Consider the following 24,410-nt stretch of genomic DNA (forward strand, 5'->3'; position numbering starts at 1 on the left):
AATGCTGCTTTTTGCTGCTACTGCTGCTATTAGCTTGGGCTTCCTTTGTTCTAGTTAGTTTTGGAATCATTTTTAGAATGACTAGAGTATGGATGAAGTTCACCCAGATTCAGAAGATGTAAGTAAGTCCCTCTGACTTATTTAGGCATCCATGTAAGTGAGAGTCTGCCAGCAGAATAGTTGGGTAGGGTATCTCCGCACATCCTATGCATCACCGAGGTGGTCTTTGTAATAGCCCAGCATGGAAGATGGCTGTGAGAGTGGGCAAAGGAAGAATCCTCAGGATCTGCACATACAGGAATGGAATGACCCAAGAAAGAGCTATGGATGAACTGTAGAGTGGAGCAGCAGGCATGGGAGGCTACACTGCTAACACCAGGAACCCTTGCCCCACATATCCACAACCAATGGCAGATGACTCTGGCTACGTATGTGTGAAGTGAAGCTCAGCCTACGATGCTATATGTCAGTACTCATCCTGGTTCTTACCAGGATGTGCAAAGGAGCAGTAAATACTTCCTCTACCCAACAATGTCATTTAAAAAATAAAGCAAATATGTAAATCTTCCTCGTGCTATACTGAGGTTCACATTTATACTATTACAAAGCATTGTTTTGCACCAAGGATCTATTCATTAGGAGGAGGATAAACTAAAGCTTTTCTGCAATAATTTCTATCTCATTGAACATAAAGAGAAAACAGCGAGAAAACCAAAGTGCTGTATCTGAGGCTGCAAGATTAGAGAAATAATAAATCTGCAACACCAGGGAAGCAAAAGTGTTTTTATTATTATTAAATACAGGGACTTACATTTGTGTGTACGAAGGCACATAAATCACCAATCAGCCTAAGAGCTAATTTGTTATGTTTGGATGCTCTTTTATTTTTTAAATGGTGGTATATAAATAAGGTGCTGGATACACCTCCAAACTATTTACTGAACTATATAAATTATACCTAGTACCCTTTTACAATTCTGAACGTCAGGGTTAATGAGTAGAATACAGTTCCCTAATCTTGCCTTGTAAAGCATCACATGTTTTCTTTGCATCCCCAAGCAGCATTGACGTGTTAGGCTTGTAAAAAATGGGATTGTCAACTGCAGCATACCCAACTCCCAGCGTTCGCTTCATGACGATGACCTGGGAGGGGGGGGATAGCAGCATGAAAGGGTTAAAAGAAATAAAAACGTTCAGCATTTGCTAATGGAGGATGTAGTTAAAGTAATAGTTTTAAAAATAACAGGTTACATCTATTATAAAATCTCAAATCTTGGCATGTATTAAATGCATTGGCTCAATCAAAATTGCATACCGGCAATATTGGCCTACGTTTTATATTGACTTTTGCATGTCCATATCTAGCATATCCATATTGTCTAACAAACACAAAACAAGCTTGGCATGTGCTGACTAACATGGAGATCCCAATTTTCCCCATATACTTGTCCACATTTGGCTGTGTTTTAAGAGGTTGCTTTTAATTCTAACATCTGTATGCCTGTCATTTAGTGCCATCGTCATCTTCACCATACACCCCACCACACAGTTTTTATATAATCTTAAATTGTGTTACATGCTTGTAGAAGTTTTGTGGCTTTACATAGCCATAGAACTTTCGAGAACATGAGGTTTGAATTAAAATGAGTTAGTTAACCTGTCTTATACATAAAATGGGTTATATTTAAGGCAATGAATTAAAAGTCGAATTTCAAAACTGGTTCTTTTCCTTTGTGGATGTATCCATCAGATATGTGCTGCCATTTTTACCTGCCCTGAATTTTACCTTTAGATCTGAAATTCCCTCCCATACAGAATTTGCTGAAACCCCACACAGTTCACTGTGAACAGAGATACTGTGGATATAAAGTATATACCCAGCAGCATTCTCTGTTAATACAGCAGACCAGTGAGAGGAAAATTGAAAGAGAAAAGCTATGGGTTTGCAAATGTACACAAGCTTCTAATACACTAAGTCAAAGTTCTGCAGTCCCTTATACCTAGATCTGGTCAAATACTATAAAAACCTTATTTGTGAGTAATTTATTCAACAATAGATTTTTAGCTTTTGGGGAATACAGTGAAACACAGCTCTTTGGAAAAGCAGCAAAGAATCCTGTGGCACCTTATAGACTAACAGACGTTTTGGAGCATGAGCTTTCGTGGGTGAATACCCACTTCGTCAGATATATTCACCCACGAAAGCTCATGCTCCAAAACGTCTGTTAGTCTATAAGGTGCCACAGGATTCTTTGCTGCTTTTACAGATCCAGAATAACATGGCTACCCCTCTGATACTTGACAGCTCTTTGGAAGAAGATTTGGAACACTAATGAAGTGTACTTTGGCTCATTCAAAATTTTAAAAGCAAAATCCATTAAAAAGAATTGCCTTTTAAATGCTATATCATCCAGGAGCCAATCCTGCTCTTTTTAAAGTCAATGACAAAACTCCCATTGGCATCAATGAGAGCAGGACAGAGCGTCTCTTGTCAAATCAAGCATTTCACTGTAAGCTTAACCCTGCAGGGCTCATCATGTGGACTCTCCTGTTGAAATGACTGGGAATTCCATATCCAAATGATCTGCAGAGTTGGGCCCTTCTTGTGTATCTGCCATGTACTGTTAGACAGATGCACCTATGTGCATACTCCTTGCATGTGTATTCAGAAAAAAAACCTATCTTTGTCTTTAGTGCAAGTCGGTATTTCTCCTGAGACAGAGATACATTCCATAAACATACACTGTGCAGACTTCAGTCAACTTTGATTGTTTTTAAGTACCTGCTTAGCTTTCCAGACCTCCAGTACAGGCATGCCAGCAATAATAGAATTGGGATCTTCCTGTGCTGCAGAGTTTACTGTGTCATTTGCACCAATGACCAGAGCCAAGTCCGTTTCTGAGACAGAATAGAAATATGTTACAAACATTTTAGAACTTGCAGCTGCCTTTCCTTTATCACAGCAACACCAAAACACACAAATCAAACATGCATTAAATGTTGATAGGTCACTGTTTATTCTAAATGAAAATAAGTTAGACCCATCCATTTGTGTCAAACCCAGAACTGAATCTTGGCAGACACATGGACTAATGAAAACGATTATAACCATGCACTGCTACAGGCTGGGGACTGACTGGCTAAGCAGCAGTCTTCAGAAAAGGACCTGGGGATTACACCGGATAAGAAGCTGGACATGAGTCAGCAGTGTGCCCTTGTTGCCAAGAAAGCCAGCAGCGGCAGTTGTCACATTTCAAGATCAATCAATTGTGGCATAGACGATCAGATATTAAAATTATTTTTATGACACCTATTCTTTTTGTATCTAGGTTTTTTTTATTGTTGTTATCAGGGCATAGACAGGTTGAAATTAGGGGAGTATTCCTGTTGCAGGTCAAGTGATTTATGTGACCACCAGAATTCCAAGATGGAGTTGTAACTCAAACTCTTTATTCATTTCTGTACAATGTAAGGATCTAATTTTGAAAATATTCTTTCCCTTCCTTTCATCTCTCCATGTATGACTTCACTATTGCCTCCTGTCACAGCTTTTTTCTAAACTGCCTGGAGTTGTGTTACCTTGAAGCATTGCTGGAGCAGCAGTTTGACAGGGATAAGCTGCTAATTCATGGAAGTGACGTCAGTTCACTTTCTTTTAAACACACACAGAGGTACCAGTGTGTCCAACTCTGTGATCCATGAATTGCACAACCATAAAACATTACCTGATGGTGATGTCAGAGCATCAAAAACTACTTTGAGTAGCTGGCAGTGGGATCTCCTCTTATCTTCTAATATTGATGAAGCAAGTAGAATGCGTGTGGGGGATGCTGAAGTTGTGTGCTCAGGGCTTTAAGGGGTGCGGCATGCCCTCTGCACAGCACAGCTCACTGAGCATAAGTGGATGATAACTGTGCTCAGCCACACTTTCAAGCCACTTGCCATCAGAGAAAGTGAGCATTTGTACTCAGTCTGCCTGTCACCTGTGTATACACGAGGAGGAGCTTCCTGCATCTTTCCTGGTTTACGTATCCATGCTAGACTTGCCAGCTGTATATTCGCACAAAACCAAACACCCTTGCTCTGCCCCCCCCCACCCTTTCTACGAAAGCCCACCCCCGCTCACTACATCCCCCCTTCCTCTGTCACTTGCTCTCCCTACCCTCACTCACTCATTTTCACCAGGCTGGCTCAGGGGGTTGGGGTGTGGGAGGGGGTGGGGGCTCTGGGGTGGGGCTGGGGATGAGGGATTTGAGATACAGGAGTGTGCTCTGGGCTGGGACTGAGGGGATTCCGGGCTGGGGAAGGGAGTTGGAGTGCAGAGGGTGTGACAGCTCCGGCTGGGGGTGTAGGAGGGTGCTCCGGGCTGGGACTGAGGGATTCAGAGGATGGAAGGGGGATCAGGGATGGGGCAGGAGGTTGGAGTGTGGGGGGTGTGTGTGTGTGTAAGAGAGCTCTGGCTAGTGGTTTGGGCTCTGGGGTGGGGCTGGGGGGCACAGGAGGGTTCTTCGAGCTGGAACCAAAGAGTTTGGAGGGTGGGAAGGGGATCAGGGTTGTTGCAGGGGGTTGGGGCATGGGAGGGGGCCAGTGGTACAGGTTCCGGCCAGCGCTTACTTCAAGCTGCTCCTGGAAGCAGCGACATGTCCTCCCCTCCAGCTCCTACACGGAAGCACAGCCGGGCAGTTCTGAGTGCTGTCTCGTCTGCAGGTGCCGCCCCTGCAATTCCCATGCACCATGGTTCCCAGCCAATGGGAGCTGTGAAGCTGGCGCTTGGGGCGGAGGCAGCGCACGGAGCCCTCTGGCTGCCCCTATGCATAGGAGCCAGAGGAGGAATATGCTGCTGCTTCCAGGAGCCGTGCAGAGCCAAGGCAGGCAGGGAGCCTGCCTTAGCCCTGTTGCACAGCCAACCGGACTTTTAATGGCCTGGTCAGCAGTGCTGAGTAGCACCACCAGGGTCCCTTTACACTCATGTGTTTCAGTCAAAAACCAGAGAACTGGCAACCCTAACCAAGAGCAGCCACAATCTGACCCTAATGTGCCAGAGGCTTTTAATTCTGTAGCAGAAGAGGGAGGGAGGTAGCCCTGGAAAACCATGAAAGATACATGCAGTCTAAACTAGAAACACTACACTGCCATGCAAAAGAGACTATAGCTCCCTTCCCTCTTACTTTCCTACCTTAAGTTAAGGGACTTTTGCCTCCCTAACACTCTTGCTACTTCCTGATGCCTTAGTCTTCTTTTGAGGCATCACGTCTTGTCCGTGATGGGGAATAGGCACTTAATTTTACTGATTCCCCTCCTCCCCCCAAAATAGGGCAGAACAAAACACAAAAGAAAAAGGCAAAAAGAACATGGAAAGGGAGGGGAAGGAAGGAAGGAAGGCAGGGAGGAGAAAGGAGAGTGACATCTCAGTTTCCACCCACTAGGAATTAATCAAGATCTCAGAAAAGTTGGACCAAATCTTTTCAAGTTTGTCTGAAGTCCCTCATCTCTGAAACGTTATCCACTCTTTAACTGCCAGGTCACCAAAGTAGTGTGCAAAGCCTCTGTCCCTGGAGGTAATCTGCTCTTCCATCTGTGCAATGTGAGTCATTCAGCTACATGCCCTGCTCTAGAAAACCAAGCTTTGTGCATGAGTTATGGACTTTCTTTACCTTTCAGTGCGTCACTGCTTCATTTTTCTGCTTTGTCTGTCTCCCCTCTTCCCGAAGAAGGGAAGTGGCACCAAAATGGGCAGCAGCCCTCCCTCCTGGTGAATCTTCCCTCCCCTGGGATTTAGGGGGCCTGGCATATGCAAGGGGCAGTAATTTCCACCTCCCCACCCCCAATGTCAGTGAACCCAAAGGAAGATTCTACCAGATATTAGAAAAGCACGAGTGTCCTACAAGGAAATTGCATCTTGCAGAGCAGCTGCCTGCTCACTCATACTCCACTCATAATAATGGTAGTAGTGATACAAATTAATACTATGCCACTACTAAATAATACAAATGATCCTACATATAAGCAGTCTCTTCCCAAGCACTCTGAGTGATGATCTTTCATAATCACTATGGTATCAAATAGTAACAAAACATAAAAATACCCAAATACCCTCATAAAACCACAAACAGCAAGGGCAAAAATGGGGAGGGACTTGATACAGAAATCTGTCATGAGGGTGGATTTTCCAAAGGACTCATTTTTGCCATTACTCTTCTCCCATAAAAGTCACTGCTACAACTCCCATTGACTGAATTCGGACCAGAGAAACTGACTTTAAACTCCCACCATACATCTGTTTGTCCAATATTCAGAATATCACATGGTTGCCTTTCCTGATACCCTTATCATTGACACAATACAGACACATATTTGATGAAAGAAGTCATATATTTTGCTCACTCTACAGCAAAACCCTAGTGGCTATTATGATTATCTATTAAGTAATGTCAGACATAGCTTGGCTTTTATATGAGTCAGACAAACCTTTAGTCTTATCTAGTCTTGATTCTGGTCTTTAAAAAGCATTACTGTCAACCCTTCTACCTACCAAAATACTGCCTGGGAATAAAATTATAGTCATTTGGCCTAACTAAAAGCAGAAAATAAAGTTAAAATATTTAGAATGGTTTGAATCTAAGCCAACATCTTTCATCCCTTACCTGGGAAATCTTCATTTATCTCATCCATTTCTAATACAACATCATAAGGTACACCGGCTTCTGCCAATAGCACATTCAGTTGTCCTGGCATACGGCCTGCTACAGGATGGATACCAAACCTGGAAACCAAGAAAGCAAAGAGACCAAGTCATGCTGAACTAATAAATGCCGACTGATAAATGTCAGCAATCCTACCCATGTGGAAGCAGTCCAGTTCTAGTACTTCATATACCTGAACCAGATGCAGAGAGAGAGCTATAAAATACTGGTCATGAAACTGCTACTTGGGAAAGAGCAATTAATGTATCTGTTTGTAATCAGTACCAGAAAGGAAAATTGAAACACTTACAGAACTTCTTTCACATCGGGCACCCTGTTGGTTAAAAATTAACTATGTAGCCATGGTATGTTAGTTGGTGATTTCATTTAACACTTAAGCCAGACCCCAGAATCTAAATCACTCATGAAGACTGTGTGTCATATGCGGTGTGTGTATATCACACAAGAATGGGATTAAAGCCTAGGACAAATGAAATAACACTTTAAACAGATATGTGGATAAGGATTCATTCCATTTTCTAATGCAGAGGCGGTTTATTGATACACATTCTTAATATGCACTTGCAAAATAAAATAAGCAACCACTGCTGGAAAAAAAAAAGACTTTTCCAAGAATTTGACACAAGAATTGAAACATTTAATATTCTTGCTGAATATTAAGAAAATGGATGTCTGAATTCCAGAGGCTGCTCAAATATTCCTAGGCCTGGACTTCCCAGCTGATTGCTATTGCAGACCTGTGCTCTGTCAGTGCTGAGATCATATTCATGCTCTGTTTGCTGCTAGCAGACTTCCAGCACAGATGTTTTCCTGATTAATGTGGGCAGAGATTCCCCCCGCCCCCACAGGGAATTTGTGTTTCTAATTTGCTTTGGTGTTTTTGAAAATCCCACCCATATTTGCTATGTCAGAGAGCAACTCATTTTTAGAAATATCTATTAGCTCATTTGCGGACTTAAGTGTTTATTGGAGCCCCTAACCAAGGCACTCAAGTTTGAAAATTGAGCCTGTAGTATTGAATGGCAAAGTATATGGTGTATTACCATGTCATACTAAACATACTAAAGCTTTCCTATTGACGTTCTATCATTGCTTTTAATGTTTGAAGTACAGTAAGTACAGTATTTGTCCTGGCCTATTTCAATGACAACATTGTGAGCCAGATCCTTAGCTGGTATAAATCAGCATAGCTCCACTGAAATCAGAGCTGAGCTCCCTTGAAATCAATGGAGCCATACCAGTTTATACCAGCTGAGGATCTGGCTCACTATATGCAACTTACCTGACTTTCTTTCCTTGTTCATTAAGCATTTTCACCATGTCAGCAATGGGATACTGGGCCTTGGCTGCACAAAGACCCCAACCTAAACCATGAAAAACATGTCAGTGTTTTACAAAGGAAGTTTAGCATCCCTCAAAAAGCACCATAAAGGGATCAATTAACCAGCATGTTTTCTGCATTATGAATATTAAAAACCACAGTTACCGCACACGGGGCCAACAAAACTCATTTGCCTGGTGGAGATGACACAGAGTTAAAGGTCAAACTGAACTGCAAAAGGATACTTTGATATGGTAGTTTAATTCAATGGTAGCACTAAGCGCAGGTTTCATTGTAAATTACATTGAAAAACTAAGAGTCCTGGCTACAGCTAACTCACTCTACAACCACCATATTCTGTTTCTGCGTACAATACATATTACTGGTGGAGATGTGTGGGAAAGAACGGCTTTTTGGTTTTCCAAGCTGAGTTTGCAGGATTGCCATTCAGGCAAAAACTATTTTCTAACTTGTAAACTGATAATTTTTTATATGAAGCCTGAGAAACAACATGTATGAGACCTCTAGTGCCAATTTTACAAAATCACTGTCCAGACTGAACCACACCTTTAGCCTACTAACATCTCTGGGAGGTAGGGATCCATCAGCCCCACTTTTGCATATGGAGAGATTAAATCACAGAGAGGTTAACTTTCTGGCTCAGGATCACACAGCAACTGAGTGGCAGAGACAGGAACTAGGCTGACCAGATGTACCAATTTTATAGGGACAGTCCTGATTTTTGGGTCTTTTTCTTATATAGGCTCCTATTACCCTCCACCTCCTGTCCCGATTTTTCACACTTGCTGTCTGGTCATTCTAACAGGAACTGAACTGAGATCTCCTGATTCCAGTTCTTTCTCTAAGCCAGTGTTTCCCAAACTTGGGACACCGTTTGTGTAGGGAAAGCCCCTAGTGGGCCGAGCCAGTTTGTTTACCTGCTGCATTCACAGGTTTGGCAGATCGTGGCTCCCACTGGCCACGGTTTGCTGCTGCAGGCCAATGGGAGCTGCTGGAAGCGACGTGGGCCAAGGGACATACTGGTCGCTGCTTCCAGCAGCTCCCATTGGCCTGGAGTAGCAAACCGTGGCCAGTAGGAGCTGCCATCGGCCGAACCTGTGGACGTGGCAGGTAAACAAACTGGACCAGCCTGCCAGGGGCTTTCCCTACACAAGCGGCATCCCAAGTTTGGGAAACACTGCTCTAAGCACTAGACGCCTTGTCCCAAATTTTCAATTGCTCTCGTCTACTGGTGCAAAACAGCTGTAAACCAGAGACAAGGCCATTGTAGGATTCCCATGTGTAGCAAATGTGGCCAGGACAAAAGCAGTTAAAAGGCATAGACAGGGTGCTGTGGAAACCAGTTGATTCCCAGCGGTCAGAATAGCCCATGGGACCTGTTGTCCAACAGCTGGTGGCCTCAGGAAGAGACTGGGAGGGCCTAGAGGTGGCTTAAAGCCTTACTTTCCCAACTTCTGGTCAGGTCAGACAAAGCCCAGGACCTGATCCACTGCCTCCCAGAGGTATTGGCCACAGTTGTAATGATCTTCTCGATGCACACACTGTATGAATTATTAGAAAAACTTACCATTGTCATCATATAGCTTATGCAGCATTAAATCCAAAGCAGACAACTGAGGGACATTTTATTTAAATCACCCACATTCCAGACTCTGATTAGAAAGAACCAAGAGATCCTTATTTAATACTGCACACTGCTCTAAGCAGAATTCATACTCCTGTTCCAAATAAAGTCTCCAAATCCCATAAGACAAATTTCTTTAAGCTCCTGGGGAGGAGAATATAAACATCTTGACCAACAACAAATATTTAGGGCTATGAACATTAAGGGCCTAATTTTCAAACGTTGCTGCAAAAATAAACAATGGCCTTCACTGTTATTCTTTGAATAATATTTTTTTTCTTAAAAACAACATATTTGGATGGGGACACTCAGGCAGTCCCCTTCCTCCCCCTCCCCCCACTTTATCCCTTCTCATTACAGAGGCCCCTCGTCAGGATGAACCATCCATCTGGCTAAGAAGGGCTGCTTGCAGCTGCATCTAGAGCCAGCCAACTGTACTCCTGGGTCAGTTGGAGGGGTTTGCTTGAGTGCAATGCTAGGTGTGTGCAACATTTCTAACCTCTGCAACCCAGAGAGCGAGGGGCTGAGCCCAACACCCAAACTCAGATTCCAGATGAGCTGCCAAGTAGAGGGTTGGCGTGCTAACAAACATTCAATCCCTGCAGGCAATCCGGCACATAATAGCCATTTTAGTTAAGGATTTTTTCCCCTACACATTTGGGACCAAGGCCTTTTGCTGTTAATACACATTCATAAAACATACTAACTTTTTGTAGTTTACTGCAATGAAAGAAGAATTTGATATGGCATATTTAAATCCACAGGACAGGATGTCCTGCAGCTATGAGATGAGTGAAGAATGTGTCCTGATCTCAAGACATGTTTGCCACACGTCATTACACTGGCAGAGTTAAAAATTGCCTAAAACTTTGTACAACTGTTTTTCGCTGTTGTTTTTTTTGGTTGGTTGGTTGTTGTGGCAAGTTTGAAATGAATTAACATCTGGCCACATATTGAATTTAATGGGAGATTACCCTGAGTAAAGTCTGCAGGAATTAGCTTATTAATATTAAGGAATTTAGTAGCTAGAAATTACTTTTCTGTTATAAGTATTTGGGGAAAAGTAAAATCTTTGAAGTAACAAGTAACTGAAAATGCCACAATATTGGTGCCATAATAATAGCACCATCCAGAGAGTGCAAAGTCCAGCTCAGGACAAGTCTGCTTTTACACTCAGGGTTTGTATCCCCAGTTTTCTCTACCTTTGAGGCACTCTCCCATGTCACTATTTTTTCATTGAGGAGGACAGACAGGACTCCGTTCAGAGCCCATAGGACAATGGCGGATTTAGAGTTAATGAGGCCCTGTGCACAGCTTCATTTTTGCCCCAGGACAAGAAAAAGAACATTCTCTCTTATTCCCCGCCCCCCCGTCTTTCATTCTTTTTTTCTTCATTTTCCTCCTATATTATAAGTAATGGGAAGTAAAGGAAAATAAAGTGAGGTACCTTGATTGGGGCAGAGAATTGGGGTGCAGGAGGAGATGCAGAGGGGTGGGCTCTGAGAGGAAGTTTGAGTGTGGGGTGCAGGCTCTGGGCTGGGACAATGGGTTGGAGGGCAGGAGGGGGCAGCGCTTACCTCGGGCAGCACGGTTCTCAAAGCGATGGGCACACACACACCCTCCGGCAGTGGCTCCTAAGCCAGGGGGGGGGGACCAGGGTGTTTTACAGGCGCCTCCCCCACAGCTCCCATTGGCTGTAGTTCCCGGCCAAAGGGAGCTGCGGAGTCGGCACTCGGGGCAGGGGCAGCATACAGACACACCCCCTCACCCTCCAGGGGCTGCAGGGATGTGCTGGCCATTTCCAGGAGCGAAGCAGCACGGAGGGAGGGAGGCAGAGTGGACAGAGAGCTGCCTTAACCCTTCTGCTGACATGTCTCTGCACACCCCTTGGGGAGAGAGGGGCAGTGTGTTTCTGTGTGCTGCCCGGCGTGAGGGCAGTGCATGGAGCTGCCTCCTGCCCTGCCAGGGGCACACAGAGACATGCCAGCAGCAGGTTGCTTCCAGGATTGGCATGAGGTCACTGGCTATGGAATTCAGGCATCTTGCATGCCTGAGCCCTACTGCACTGCCGATCGGGACTCTGGGGAAGGATGTCAGATATTTGTCCTGCGTTTTGGGTGCTCCCCTGTTGTTGGGGGCTCCGTGCCACCACACAGTTTGTTTCATGGTAAATCTGCTCCTGCCATAGGAGCTACTACTATGTAAAGTGAGGCATTAATTAATGAGGGTCTAACCATCACTGGTGGGTCTGATTCTGATCACTTCCAATAGGGTAAATCAGAAGTAAATTCACTGAATTCAAGGATGGGTATGTGAGATTCTGTGTCCTGCAATGTGCAGGTGGTCAGACTCAATAATCATGATGGTCTCTTCTGACCTTAAAGTCTATGAGTCTATAAGAATTCAGTGTCATGAAAATGGTGTAAAACTGGTGAAATCAGGCCCTCTGTCCATGCAGGCCTGAGGATGAGATGGATCTTTTTTCTTAAATGGCCCTGTAATGTATTTGGTGCTTTATAACAAATCAGCTTAGGGCTTTTTAATACCAATGAGATGTTGATTGCACTGTCTTCTTGCTTCATTCCCCCAGTTCAGCAAGCTTTTTCAATGTGTAGAATATCAATTTTTAAATCCCCACAAGAATCTTTAACTTTCCTAGCTAGACCCCCTTATTCTTTCATAGATATTTTATCAGTTATAATTTCTGCTCATTCCTTTAACTAACTAAGCAGAATGTTGTGCAATAACTGGGTTATCCTGGCAAGCGCATTACTGAATAAGCATACGAAAATATCTGAACTCTTACCAGGGGTAATGATGACAGAGTTAGCTTCCTTTATCATTTCAATGGCTTGGTCAATTCCAACTTCAGTATGTGTTCCAACAATTTCCATAGGTTTCCCTCCACCTGTAGAAGATGTACCAAATCCACCCAAAATAACATTTGGCAAAGACCTATTCATGGCCTAATTGGGAAGACATGAAATGAGTGCATTGGTCAAAAGCAATAGTTCTGATTACATTCAGAGAACCCCAAAATAAACAGTGCATTTGATGGGAATCCTCATGTCGTTTGTTTGGAAAGGCAAGCTGCATTATTGTTCAGCTCATTAAAGTGTACTTTAACAAGACTCCGAAGACAATGCAGCAATGGTTCAATAGTTCAATATTCTATTTGGAAAGCTACAGTATCCCACTTGGCATATAACCCATAATTTTGAACAAAGGTTTTCAGATGTGCCTTTGAGAAATTCTTATGTTTTTCAGTCATGTTCTAACCATTTTTCTTTTCACAAAGCCACTCAAACGTTTTTCTCTAGGGAAACAAAGGCATTGATTTGTTTAAAGAACTTCGCCTCTCTTGCTCATTATAAAACAGCATGTTTCCTCAAAACCAGTCATGGGGTGAGATTTTTCATTGCAGATTCTTTGGTCCTTGTCAAAATGCTGACTGACAGTACTGGGCTTACAAAGCAAACCATATTACTCCTTATTTCATTTTTTAAAGTAAGGTTAGATGATGGATTGACAATGCTAGAGACTGTTTATTCAGAGAACATGTACAGTGCAGGCAACAGCAGTGCAAGCTTCCCCATACTACAATCCCACTAATCTGACCTGGAAGGGTCACATCTAACAGTGAGAGTAATTTAGCATCCAGGTCAATATGAATGCCAGTCAGTGCCAGTTGTGGTCATGGTTTCTGAGATCTCTAGGAACTGGAGTGAGATCACCAATTGCTCTTTGCATCTAAACACTATGTGTACCACATCCTAATTCTAAAGGCCCACCAAATAGTCATCAGACACACAATAACTTTTGATTATTTATGACCAGTTTTAACTGGATTTAAACTGGCAATTGATCCGCTGGGCCATCCAGTCTTCTATAGTTTCTCTTTTTAAGAAGTTCCCACAGTAGAAGCTCCAGACTTGTTTCACTAAAGTCAGCATGTTAGCCCAAGTACATATGTTGCCATCTTACCACACACATGATGTAAGAGAGAATTGCTCCAGAGGACCCAATCAAGGCACCAACAATTGTCATCAGGTTGTTATCAAGAAGGAATCCTTCTGCACACAAAGCCCATCCAGAATAGCTGTTCAATACAGTGATGACCACAGGCATATCTGCACCACCGATAGCGGCCGTAAGTGTGACTCCCTGCAATTTAATACACACCATGGAAAGAAAAACTAAAGGAAACTCATGTTTATAGAATGCCATTACTACTAACCTGTTAATTACAAAACAAAACAAACAAACCATCCAATACCGGAGGCTATTTCATGATTATCTGTTATACATAATGGGTCTGATTCTGTGAGGAGCTGAGCACTCTGAATTCTTATTTACACAAAACGAGCTAAACCCACTCAGCATCTCACAGGATTGGACACTTACTCTTTTTCCAAAAGGTCTTTCCAAAACCAGATCATATTTATAGCAGTGGTTTAGAGTATAGGATTACATATACATCTGACTAGACAAACAATAGCTTGTTTTACTGAACTGCCCTTAGCTAAAATGTTTTGGATCCTTGCACTATGGTTTGTGGGATCCTGCAGTGATTTGTTATGGAATGTCTATAGGGCACCATAAATATTTTGCATACTGCTTTGAGGAGTGCTTGCAATTACACCAAATTTTTCAGCTGATGTGCAGATCTGTATTTTTCTGGCATTCAGTAGAAGCTGCAGATGAATGCAAGAACGTTATATTTCCTTTGTGTGCATTAAAAGGATTCAGAGACTGCTTTCTTGTGTGCTTACCATGATTGAGGAAAGTCCTGAAACACCAAGAAGACAGGCCATGCCGGTAGTGTAGCTTGGGTCCAGCATAAACAGCCCCATACCACCCACTGATGCTGCCAGCAACCCGCCATTCAAGTAATGGCGACCAGGTAGAAGGAGCGGCGCTGAGTTCAGTAAACCTGGAATCAAACACTAAGGTGTTAACACTTCAGCCATTTTAGGATATAAACATTTTTAATGTTAAAGTACAGGGACCCCAAAGAAGCTATCAGCGCAAGTACAGAATCAGAAGCCCAAAGATGCTGGTTCCACAGTGGATCAATTTATCTAAAGGAAAGTTTGGCCCATTGGAGACACAAGGCAGAGGAACGGTGGTTTGGAGCTCCCTACTTCCCAGTAGCTCCTTTTCAACTCTCAGCTCCCAGGAGCTGGTCTTTTCCCACATATGAGTGTACAGCCATTAGGCAACCCTCCAGCTCTATTGGCTAGCCTGTCTGTCATTGAGGGGTTCGCCCGGTCAACAGTCTTTGAGGATGGGGGTTCCTCTCAATTATCAGTTTTCTGGGAGAGCAGTTCACGTGCACCAAACCCTGGTTTTCAGCTCCCTGGCTAGCAACACAGTTTCCCATTTCAGCTCTGAGCCAAGGAAGCATGTTTGGCCCTAAACGTCAGCCAAGAGAGCTCCTGCCATCAGACTGCTTCCCCAAACAACCACATCAGGATTTTTCATACTCAGTGATTCCCTTGACATCATTCCTATCATTATATGAAATGGGATGCAGCAGACAGCACCAAAGCAGCTTCCCACGTAGTAGGATCACTCTGCCAGTGCTAATGGGGACCAAATACTTGTCTGGAACAAGAAGCCTCATTGACTATTTATCCTTGAAAACTATTGTGGACTGAACAGGACTCACAGCATTTGGTCTTGATGTCATTATTTCAATAGTTACTGGTCATGCTACTACTGCAGATGCACCTTTTTGGGCTTGAATTGTACCACATCAGTACTTTTATTCAAACTCATATTTTTACACGTATATCTTGTCTGTCTTTAGTATGGCATGCACCATGAAATGGTTTGTCTATTTTTCACAAGAGTTAAATTACTGAGCAATTTGATTAGTTTTTAGGGCCGTAATCCTCGCACTTCACTCTAGAATAGCTTTTCATTGCCATATTGGAACTAAGAAAATAATGGGTCCAAATATAGTCTACAGGAGCTCTTACCACATTTTCTATGACCCCTATTTGTCCTCCTCAGGACTTTAGTCCTTGCTACATTTGAGGGAATGTAAACAAGCACTCGTTCTCCCTCTGGAAATTTACATGAGAGGATTTTTTTGGAAGCTGTCACCAATAACAACCTAATATCATCTTTTGGCCATCTAATCCCACCAAACTTGTCAAAATAATTCTGTTGTAAAAGGATGTGATTTTGAAAAGGACGTGAAAGTTAGCTACCCAATTCCCACTGAAAGTAGCACCTCACTCCCACAGAAACTTTTGGAAATTCCATCCTAAATTATTTAACGAGACATAGACCAAAGAAGAAAGTACCTTGCAGTTTTCCATAAGCCACTAATGAACCGCTGAAAGTTACACCCCCAATGTAGGTGCCCAAATATGCCACAGTTTTGAGAACACTGGCAGAAGGATGAACATCGAGGTGTGGATATTCAATCATATACTCAGCAATACATGTAAGAACCGCTGCCAAACCAACCAGACTGTGAAATGCAGCTACAAGCTGTGGAAGGTCAGAGATTTCAATCCGTTTCGCAACTGTGAGACCTGTAAAATGAAATGATTTAGATCCAAGATTAAAGAATCGTATTGTATTTCATCCTCTCTTGAAGTATAAACAGGCAGTTAAGCAACAGAGGACTGTTTTCTTTCTTATGTTGTTTTTCTTTTTGTGTAATACAATAGAAACATAATAGTTATAGGAAATTATAACCTAATTTAAATCTCCTCCAAAAGAATATTGCAAGAACATTCTGAGACAACAGACTATGAAAAACAGAGCCAGATTGGGGCTTTGAAGCCACAACCTTTTCATTGGGGAGGGGGTACTGCGGGTGTATCAGTCACATCTCCCAGATATATTCTGCCCACAGGGAGCAGGCAAGCAAAATGCCCCTGGAAGCTCTAAGAGAGCACATTGCGTTCTCATTCACAAGCTGGGAATGCTCTTTCCCACCATTCCTGCTGTCAGGCCTCCAACTCCCAGGTTCCTTGGAGATTAGAACTCCTGAAGTTCCATTCCTTCTGGGCTGAAATGTGGAACAGAGCAGGGCTGGATTTCTACCCTGCCACAGGGGTCAGTATATCCTGTTATAAGGATCCTATGTGGCTACACAGGTATGGCCACCACTGAAGATTAGTAAACCCTCTGCCAGACCAAAGATCTGGCATTACAGTTCTAGCAGTCCTGACTACAGACCAATTGTTCAAAGGTATTGTGATACAGGAACATACTTGCTAATCCTTCTCCCCTCACCCTATTAATTATATTATTATTATTATCATCAAAACTATTAGCAATAAGAACTTTTGGGAGAGGCATAAGTAATGAATAGGAGGATTTCAAATTTTCCTGATTGTGCTCTCCACTGCTTTTTGGAATTACATGGAGGGAAATTTCAACTGAAAAACATTCACTGCAGGGTTGTCTGTAGTGAGACTTTCAGGATTCCAAACAAGGCCACGAAAGGTAATCTATGAGGTTCTGGAAAACGGGAACCTTAAAGGAGCCTCTGGGAAATACTGTCATCATTAACCCTATAACAATAGCCACCATTTTGAGCTATGGTTACTATTTCCTTTGATTGTAACTTGCCAGCAAGTGCATATTCAGGTAAAATACTTCCTAGAAATAAAATGTATGTTTTAAGCTTAAGCCATGTGACTGAATTTAAAAACAATTTATAAGCTTTGTACATATCTGCTTCACCATCTTAAGTTCTCCTCTTAGTCAAGATTGCCACCTTTAGGCATTAATTCACTTTCCAAATGTATTTTCTCATCCTATTATAAATAAAGAATTATTAATTGGTTAATAAACCACGAATGAATGTGGTATGAAGTCAGGCTACATGAATTGTACAATGTGTTGTACATACCTATTGTACCACCCATTGCCATGGCAGCAGACATCTGAGCGAGTACTTCTGGTGATGGGTTCAGTGCTCCTAGTGTAGCTGCTACACCACCAGCCACTCCAATCATACCTAGGGCATTGCCAAGTCTAGAAGTGTTCTGACTAGACAATCCTGCCAGTGCACCAACACAGCAAAGACCTGAGCCCAAATATATCATCTGTAAAACAATGCAAAAGTTAATACATAGCGCACAGCATTACTGCACATCTGTCTTTTCTCCTGGTAGAGGATAAGGGTATTGCAAAACCTCCAGGATCCCCAGCTAGAGGGGGAGGGGAAGTTTCAATGCCAAGAGTTTATGGTTTAAGATATGAAAGATTTCTTCTTTGCATATTAGTGGATCAGTCCAGATTATTAGCCCCAGGTGCTGAAACTTCCCTACGTTGTCTCCTTTCGATTCTCCATTCCTGTATTTCTCGGTCACACCACTTTGCAAACATTGCAGCGGTGACACCGACTAAACTTCTCAAATACACAGCCTTAATCCCCAGTGACATATATTTGAGTACATATTTTTGATTATTTCCATAACCATTGCACTGCTATTTTCTTGCATTAGTCGTCATTGCCCTGCCATCGTGACTCATCTTCAAGTGTGTATGTGTGTGGGTTCTTACTACTCTCTCCCTAGAGTAACAAACTAACAACACATTAGTTCAAGCTTAAAGTAATTTTGTATAATTATCTTTGCTAGATTTACCATCTTTTACTTTGGATGTGTTTTTAAATGGTTTTAATCAGCAGTTTCTTTGGGTGGGGAAGAAACACATTTTATCGAATCAGTCATTTAAACTGCATTTTAAAGATTGTAATGCTATGAGATCATTCCCATTGATTTTTCTGTTACTTTGATTCTTAAGTGTTTTGTTTCACAAAATGTTCTTGAATCCCTACATGATGGTGCATTTATAAATAACATGTGGTGTTCTTTCTCGTGTTTGAAAAACACATGGTGATTTTATTTCACAGCACAAAAGCTCAACGTTACTTTTCCCCCACCTATATTACTGAATCCATTGATAATGATGAATCTAAACCAATGTGACAATGACAAAAAGAATATAGGCTGCACCATTCTCTAATCACCTAGTAACCAATGAAGCTAAGACATTCCATATCCCCCTCATAAAAGCCCAGAAAGGCCATCACAAGACCCTTTGCTTGCTGTACTTTTCAAGAACTGTTCAAAGGGGCTTTTCAAAAATGGAAGTAGTAGAGCTGACATGTAACAATGTTATGAATACTGAGGCGTAACAATTTTATGAACATCATATGTGACTGGGTCAGGGAGGGCAAGTTGTTGTATAGGGTTATAAGATTGTCCTCTATGAAAGTGTTGATCTAACTTACATCATGCTGTGGGAAGAACCAGCAGGGAAGGAACACAATGGCTTCCCAGAGAAGAAAACCCAAGCACACATTTGAAAGACAATGGGCAAAATTATCAGCTTCAAGGACCAGGCATCATGTCTCCAAAGAAGATGCAACCTTGTTGTGCCAGGCTTGGAACATGGAGATCAAACAGTTAAAAGCCTTCCAGGGTTAGGGGGGATGACAAGGGGACGAGGGAGGCTTGACAGAAGCTAAGTAGACAGTATGACAGAAAAAGGGACTTGTGGAGGGAATCTAAAGAAATTGGACCTTCCCCAGATTCAGAGAATGGTAAGCCTTAGGACGAAAACTTGATATGCGCGCAGTCTGTTTTATTAATTATTATTATTTAGACATGTTTTCCCTGAAATGCTTTTGTTCTAAATAAATCATACCTTGCTTTAAGGAGGCTGCTTGATAACTGAATACCACTGTTAATGTCCTGGCAGGAACAGAATTGCAAGGTCTGGCATAAGTCAGACCTGCTCAGGTAAATCATACCATGGACTGCATTAATACCATGGACTGCAACCCGGGGCCCAATCTGAGATGGGACAATTGTGTGATTCCTCTCCAAGAGACAGGCAATGGCATGAGGCCTAGAGAAGGTGTGCTTGGAGAGCCCAGGAGGTGTCAGTTCACCCAGTAATTATGACAATGAGATCCTCTACAAAAGACACATATCCAAAATGCTCTTTCCAAGCTGGGAAGAAACAGAAGAGCAGTCAAAAATGGGATTCTCATAAATGGAGAGTGGGATGCTCTGCAATACTGTTATTGGTTGCTTTCTGCACTAGCTACGGGTTGCTGCAAGCCATTCTGATTTGTCAGCATAGTGCCCAGATATCTATACAAGGGAGGAGAGGCAGAGAGAAAATACTGAGAGTAAATATTTCTAGAGGCCATTTACCCTAGTAAGCATAGCCAATAGGGACACTTGCAAGCAGGGTGCAGAAATATGTCGACTAAACAATGCTTTGTTTGTACAAAATGCTTTTCTGGGATTCAGGGATGATTAGCTTTAAAGAGACCTTTTCCACCAAACAACTGCTGAAGGATTGCAAACGGACCGGTTTGCCATCCATCTAAATCAATAGCCAAAGCTGACAACCACCTGTCACAGATTGATTTTTGCAGGTTGTTACTATAAATGTGACTACATAATATCATAATTAGGATCCAGTCAACAGGCTAGAAGGACTAGGACTAAAATAGTTTTAATGGTGTCAGTTTGGGCTGCAGGTTTGCAGCTCTGTTAGAAAGTACCAGATAATTCTCCTTCTAGAATCCTATCTGTAACCGCTACATATATTCTACTTTTTCAAATATGTTACTATTTGGGAAACACATAATGGCCACATTTTATATTGATGTAAATGAGTACAGTTCCTCTGACTTCTAGAGAGTTTTGCCCATTTACGCCAGCAGAGAATTTGGCCCAATGTCTTTCTAACTATTGGCCTGGTCCTGGTCCAGGAAGCATACACTGAGCTACTGATTTATGTGTATCTAGAAAATAAGCTATCAACATCCACTACTGTTTCCAGTTCTTCTTCTGCTCTGTAGCTCAGCAAGGTATTTATTAGATATTACATTTTTACTATCAGCACTCTTTGGTGTATTATTTCCTGGAGCCAATTGTACTTTTTAATTCCTTTAGCTGAAGTATCAGGTATCCTAGACTATTAGTTTAGTATAGCTTCAAAGAATGGAGTCCCAATGAAAAACTATCCCTGATACAGCTGTTTGGGAAATAAGCGCTATTACTTTGCCTAGTGACTGCTAAATGACCTTCTGATAAATTCCAGGATATTTATCAGCTTCCTTTCCTGAAATGGTGTTTGTGGGTAGAGGGAAGTCCTAAGGGTTAGTAAGAGAGGACCAGTTCAATTCTGTTAGGGGTTCTGATTACTATCAGGCCATTTGCTTCACAAAATACTTTCTTTCAGTGTCTTCACTGCTTGCTGCTTAGACTATCTCAGAAACAAAATGACTCAGCTTCTGGTGTCTGTACTTAGAAAAACAGCTAAAAATTTAGAGATGAATTAGAATCATAGGGTTAGGAGGGACGGCAAGGGTCATCTAGTCTAACTCCCTGTCAAGATGCAGGATTTTTTGTGTTTAATCCATCCAAGACAGCTGGTTCTCCTGCCTCCTTTGAAAACCTTCAGTGAAGGAGCTTCAACAACCTCCATAGGCAGTCTGTTCCATTCTCCTACTGTTATTATAGTTAGGAAGTTTTCCCCGAGGTTCAATCTAAATCTGCTATGCTGTAGTTTGAACCCATTGCCTCTTGTTCTGCCCTCTGTGGCAAAAGAGAACAACTTTTCTCCATCTTTTTTATGGCAGCCTTTCAAATATTTGAAGACCACTATCATATACCCGTCAATCTCCTTTTTTCCAAACTGAACATACCCAGTTACTTCAGCCTTTGCACATATGGTTTACATTCCATCCCTTTGATCACCTTTGTCACTCGCCTTTGGATCCTTTCCAGTTTCTCTACATCCTTTCTATACATTGCTGACCAAAATTGGACACAGTACTTCAACTGATGCCTAGCCAGTGCCCAGTAGAGTGGTACCACCACCTCTCATGACTTGCATGCTATGCCTCTGTTAATGCAGCCTAAAATAGCATTTGCTTTTTTTGCAACAGCACCCAATTGCTGACTTGTGTTGAGGTTGTGATCCACCACAACTCCCAATACTTCTCTGCAGTGCTGGTGCCAAGCCAGTTATCTCCCATTCTATATTTGTGCATTTGGTTTTTCTTCCCTAAGTTTAGCCAGGACCGGCGCCAGTGTTTTTAGCGCCCTAGGCGCCCAGCCATTTCACCGCCCCGTGCGCTGCTCCCGCAGCTCCGGTGGACCTGCCGCAGGCATTCCTGCGGAGAGTCCACTGGTCTGTGGCTCCAGTGGAGCTGCCGCAGGCATGTCTGCGGGAGGTCCACCGGAGCCGCGGAAGCAGCGGACCATCCGCAGAAATGCCTGCGGCAGGTCCACCGGAGCCGCGGGAGCAGCGGACCGTCCGCAGGAATGCCTGCGGCAGGTCCACCGTAGCCGCCTGCCGCCCTTGGCAAAATGCCACCCCCCAATAATCCTGGCGCCCTAGGCAACTGCCTAGGCCACCTAAATGGAAGTGCCGGCCCTGAGTGTAGCACCTCACATTTGTCTTTGCTGAGTTTCATTCTGTTGTCTATAGCCCAGTTCTCCAATTTATCAAGATCTCTTTGAATTTTAGCTCTATTCTCCAAAGTATTGGCAACTCCCCCAGCTTTGTGTCATATGCAAACCTGATCAGTATGCTCCCTGTACCTACATCCAGGTCATTAATAAAGATGTTAGAAAAAAATGTGTATGTGTGAGCTTTAAAAAAAAAAGTTTGTTGAAATAGTAAATCTTTTAAGAAGCTTAATTGAACTGCACATGCAGAACTGCCTTGTCTATCCAGATTAAATGTAAGCTCCTTGGGATAGAGACTTTATACACTTTTATACCTGTAAACTACCACACATTATCAAGGTGCTCAATAAATAATAAATAATAATCATTTTTAAAAAGAGAGCAGGAGGGTTTCTTACTAAAGCAGAAAGAACCTGTTCAAAGAGTTTACAGAATTTCTGTCTTCCAAATCTTTCCAGGACAGCACGATGAACTTCTCAACCAATGCAGAAACACTACTGTCATGCCAAGGCAAGTAACTGATTCTGTGGGGTCCCTGCAAGTACATATATTCTTTAGGTCACCAGTTTTGCTCACTCCAGTTGATAGTCGATTGAAGAATTTCTTCTTGCAAAGAGCTACATCTAAAGACTCTGTTCTACACAACAAGAGCACATTCTGAGGTTTGTTAGAGAGGAGATAGTTATGTTTTGTATTGCTAGGATGCTAGGAAAGGATGTAAAGTGCAGTCTGCGATCTTTGTGACTATTTAAAAGCGATTCAGAAAAGCCAGTATTGAACAGTATTACATCTACCACCGTCTACTTCAGAAATTCCATGCTGTATTTCAACAAACTTGTTTTTTAAACTCACACATGCACAATTTTTTCCTTGCAAGATGACACGGTAACTTGACTATTTCACCTTGCTTAAGAAACTCACAAAAGGACAAATAGACCATCATGGAATGGAAATGCAGAGCCAAATTCTGCAGTATTTTATTGAATAAAATGAGTTTTGCTCAGATAAGGACAGTGGGATACAGAAAGGCTATAAAACTGTTTTCTCCTCATTTTTAGTGGTGGACAGATTACTAGGAAACCAGAGATTCTGTGATCCAGTGAAAAGGGATGGAGAATATTTGCCCATGTAGGTCAATAGTTTGGCCAACACTAAAAATTAGGGTATCAATTCTGCAAATACTGAGCCCAGTACCTATTACTGTGAATAGTCCCTTACTATATATACACTGGTAACTATTAAGGCCAGCAGTAAGTATTTGCAGAATCAGGCCCTTCATTTATTTAGCTTTGCTAGCACAACTGAGCCTAGCTGCTTAGATTGCTAACCTGATAACTGAGCAAAATAAATCTGAATGTTGCCTGACCTGTTCAATGTTATATCCACTGGCAAGAGAGGCACCATATCCTCCAACAAACACTGCTCCAGGGAGGAGATAGAGATAATTATATTCCGGTGGGTCTGTAGGTCGTTTGAACATATCCAGCATTCGTTGTGTAATTAAGAAACCGCCTGTTGGGAAATATACATTTGAACTGTAAAAATAAGCACACAGGAGTCCTTGCATGTACATTCCTATAAATAAAAAACACTCCTTTACAGTAGGTGAGAGTTACCTCTGTATTATGTTTGCATTCTGCAAGCTATTTTGGTTGCAAATTTATTTCAAATGTGGTTAGCAAACTACCTTCTCTTCTGTCCCTTTCAGAACTAGAATATTCAGTTCTGTTACCCAACTGCTGTGTTTTTTTAATACGGTTTTTCAGCATCAAATTTACTGCTCTAAAGGCCAAATCATCCCACCTCCCTCTTTCCTCTGTGGTCACACTGGATGCAGCATGACTACTGTAATCCTACAGTGCAAAGGGAAGTGGAGAGGATTCTGGGAGGCCATGCATGGGACCTACACACCCTGCACACTACAAAGCTGAACTCCACAATGTAGACTTGGGTAGGGGCAGGCCATTGAAGGGACTGGTAGGCCTGGGAGTATGAGAATCCACTGGCTATTCCACAGACCTGCAGAGTTAGTTAAAATGAGCAGCAAAGAATACTGCAATCTTGAGACTGCAATAGAAGTCATGAACCAGCTCTTCTGCTGCTTGGAGGGAAGGGAAATTCCTTCCCTGGCAGTGCTGGCATGAATGCCCAACCCTGTTACACAGGATGTATGGCTGGTACAAGATTTGCCTGTTAGTGGTCAGATGGAGAACAGGGCATTTAAAGGCAATTATTGGGCAGAGAAAGCTCTTTAAACAGAGGACAGA

At 42.5% G+C, this 24,410-nt stretch overlaps 1 protein-coding gene across 1 annotated transcript in view; it reads right to left on the reverse strand.

Annotated features, from left to right (window-relative positions):
* Positions 1 to 764: 764 nt before the first annotated feature.
* LOC127057667 (NAD(P) transhydrogenase, mitochondrial-like) overlaps positions 765 to 24,410 on the reverse strand; it is a 77,135-nt gene continuing 53,489 nt past the window's right edge. The window contains exons 13-22 of the mRNA XM_050966623.1: positions 23,510 to 23,655; positions 17,550 to 17,745; positions 15,985 to 16,218; positions 14,443 to 14,603; positions 13,655 to 13,834; positions 12,477 to 12,636; positions 7,987 to 8,068; positions 6,645 to 6,763; positions 2,783 to 2,898; positions 765 to 1,143 (exon numbers count right to left, since the gene is read on the reverse strand). Of these exons, the coding sequence (XP_050822580.1) occupies positions 991 to 1,143; positions 2,783 to 2,898; positions 6,645 to 6,763; positions 7,987 to 8,068; positions 12,477 to 12,636; positions 13,655 to 13,834; positions 14,443 to 14,603; positions 15,985 to 16,218; positions 17,550 to 17,745; positions 23,510 to 23,655 (1,547 nt within the window). The 3' untranslated portion in view covers positions 765 to 990. The remainder of the gene's footprint in view (positions 1,144 to 2,782; positions 2,899 to 6,644; positions 6,764 to 7,986; positions 8,069 to 12,476; positions 12,637 to 13,654; positions 13,835 to 14,442; positions 14,604 to 15,984; positions 16,219 to 17,549; positions 17,746 to 23,509; positions 23,656 to 24,410) is intronic.

This window comes from Gopherus flavomarginatus, chromosome 9 (assembly GCF_025201925.1).
Source record: "Gopherus flavomarginatus isolate rGopFla2 chromosome 9, rGopFla2.mat.asm, whole genome shotgun sequence".
In the NCBI taxonomy this organism is placed as follows: domain Eukaryota; kingdom Metazoa; phylum Chordata; order Testudines; family Testudinidae; genus Gopherus; species Gopherus flavomarginatus.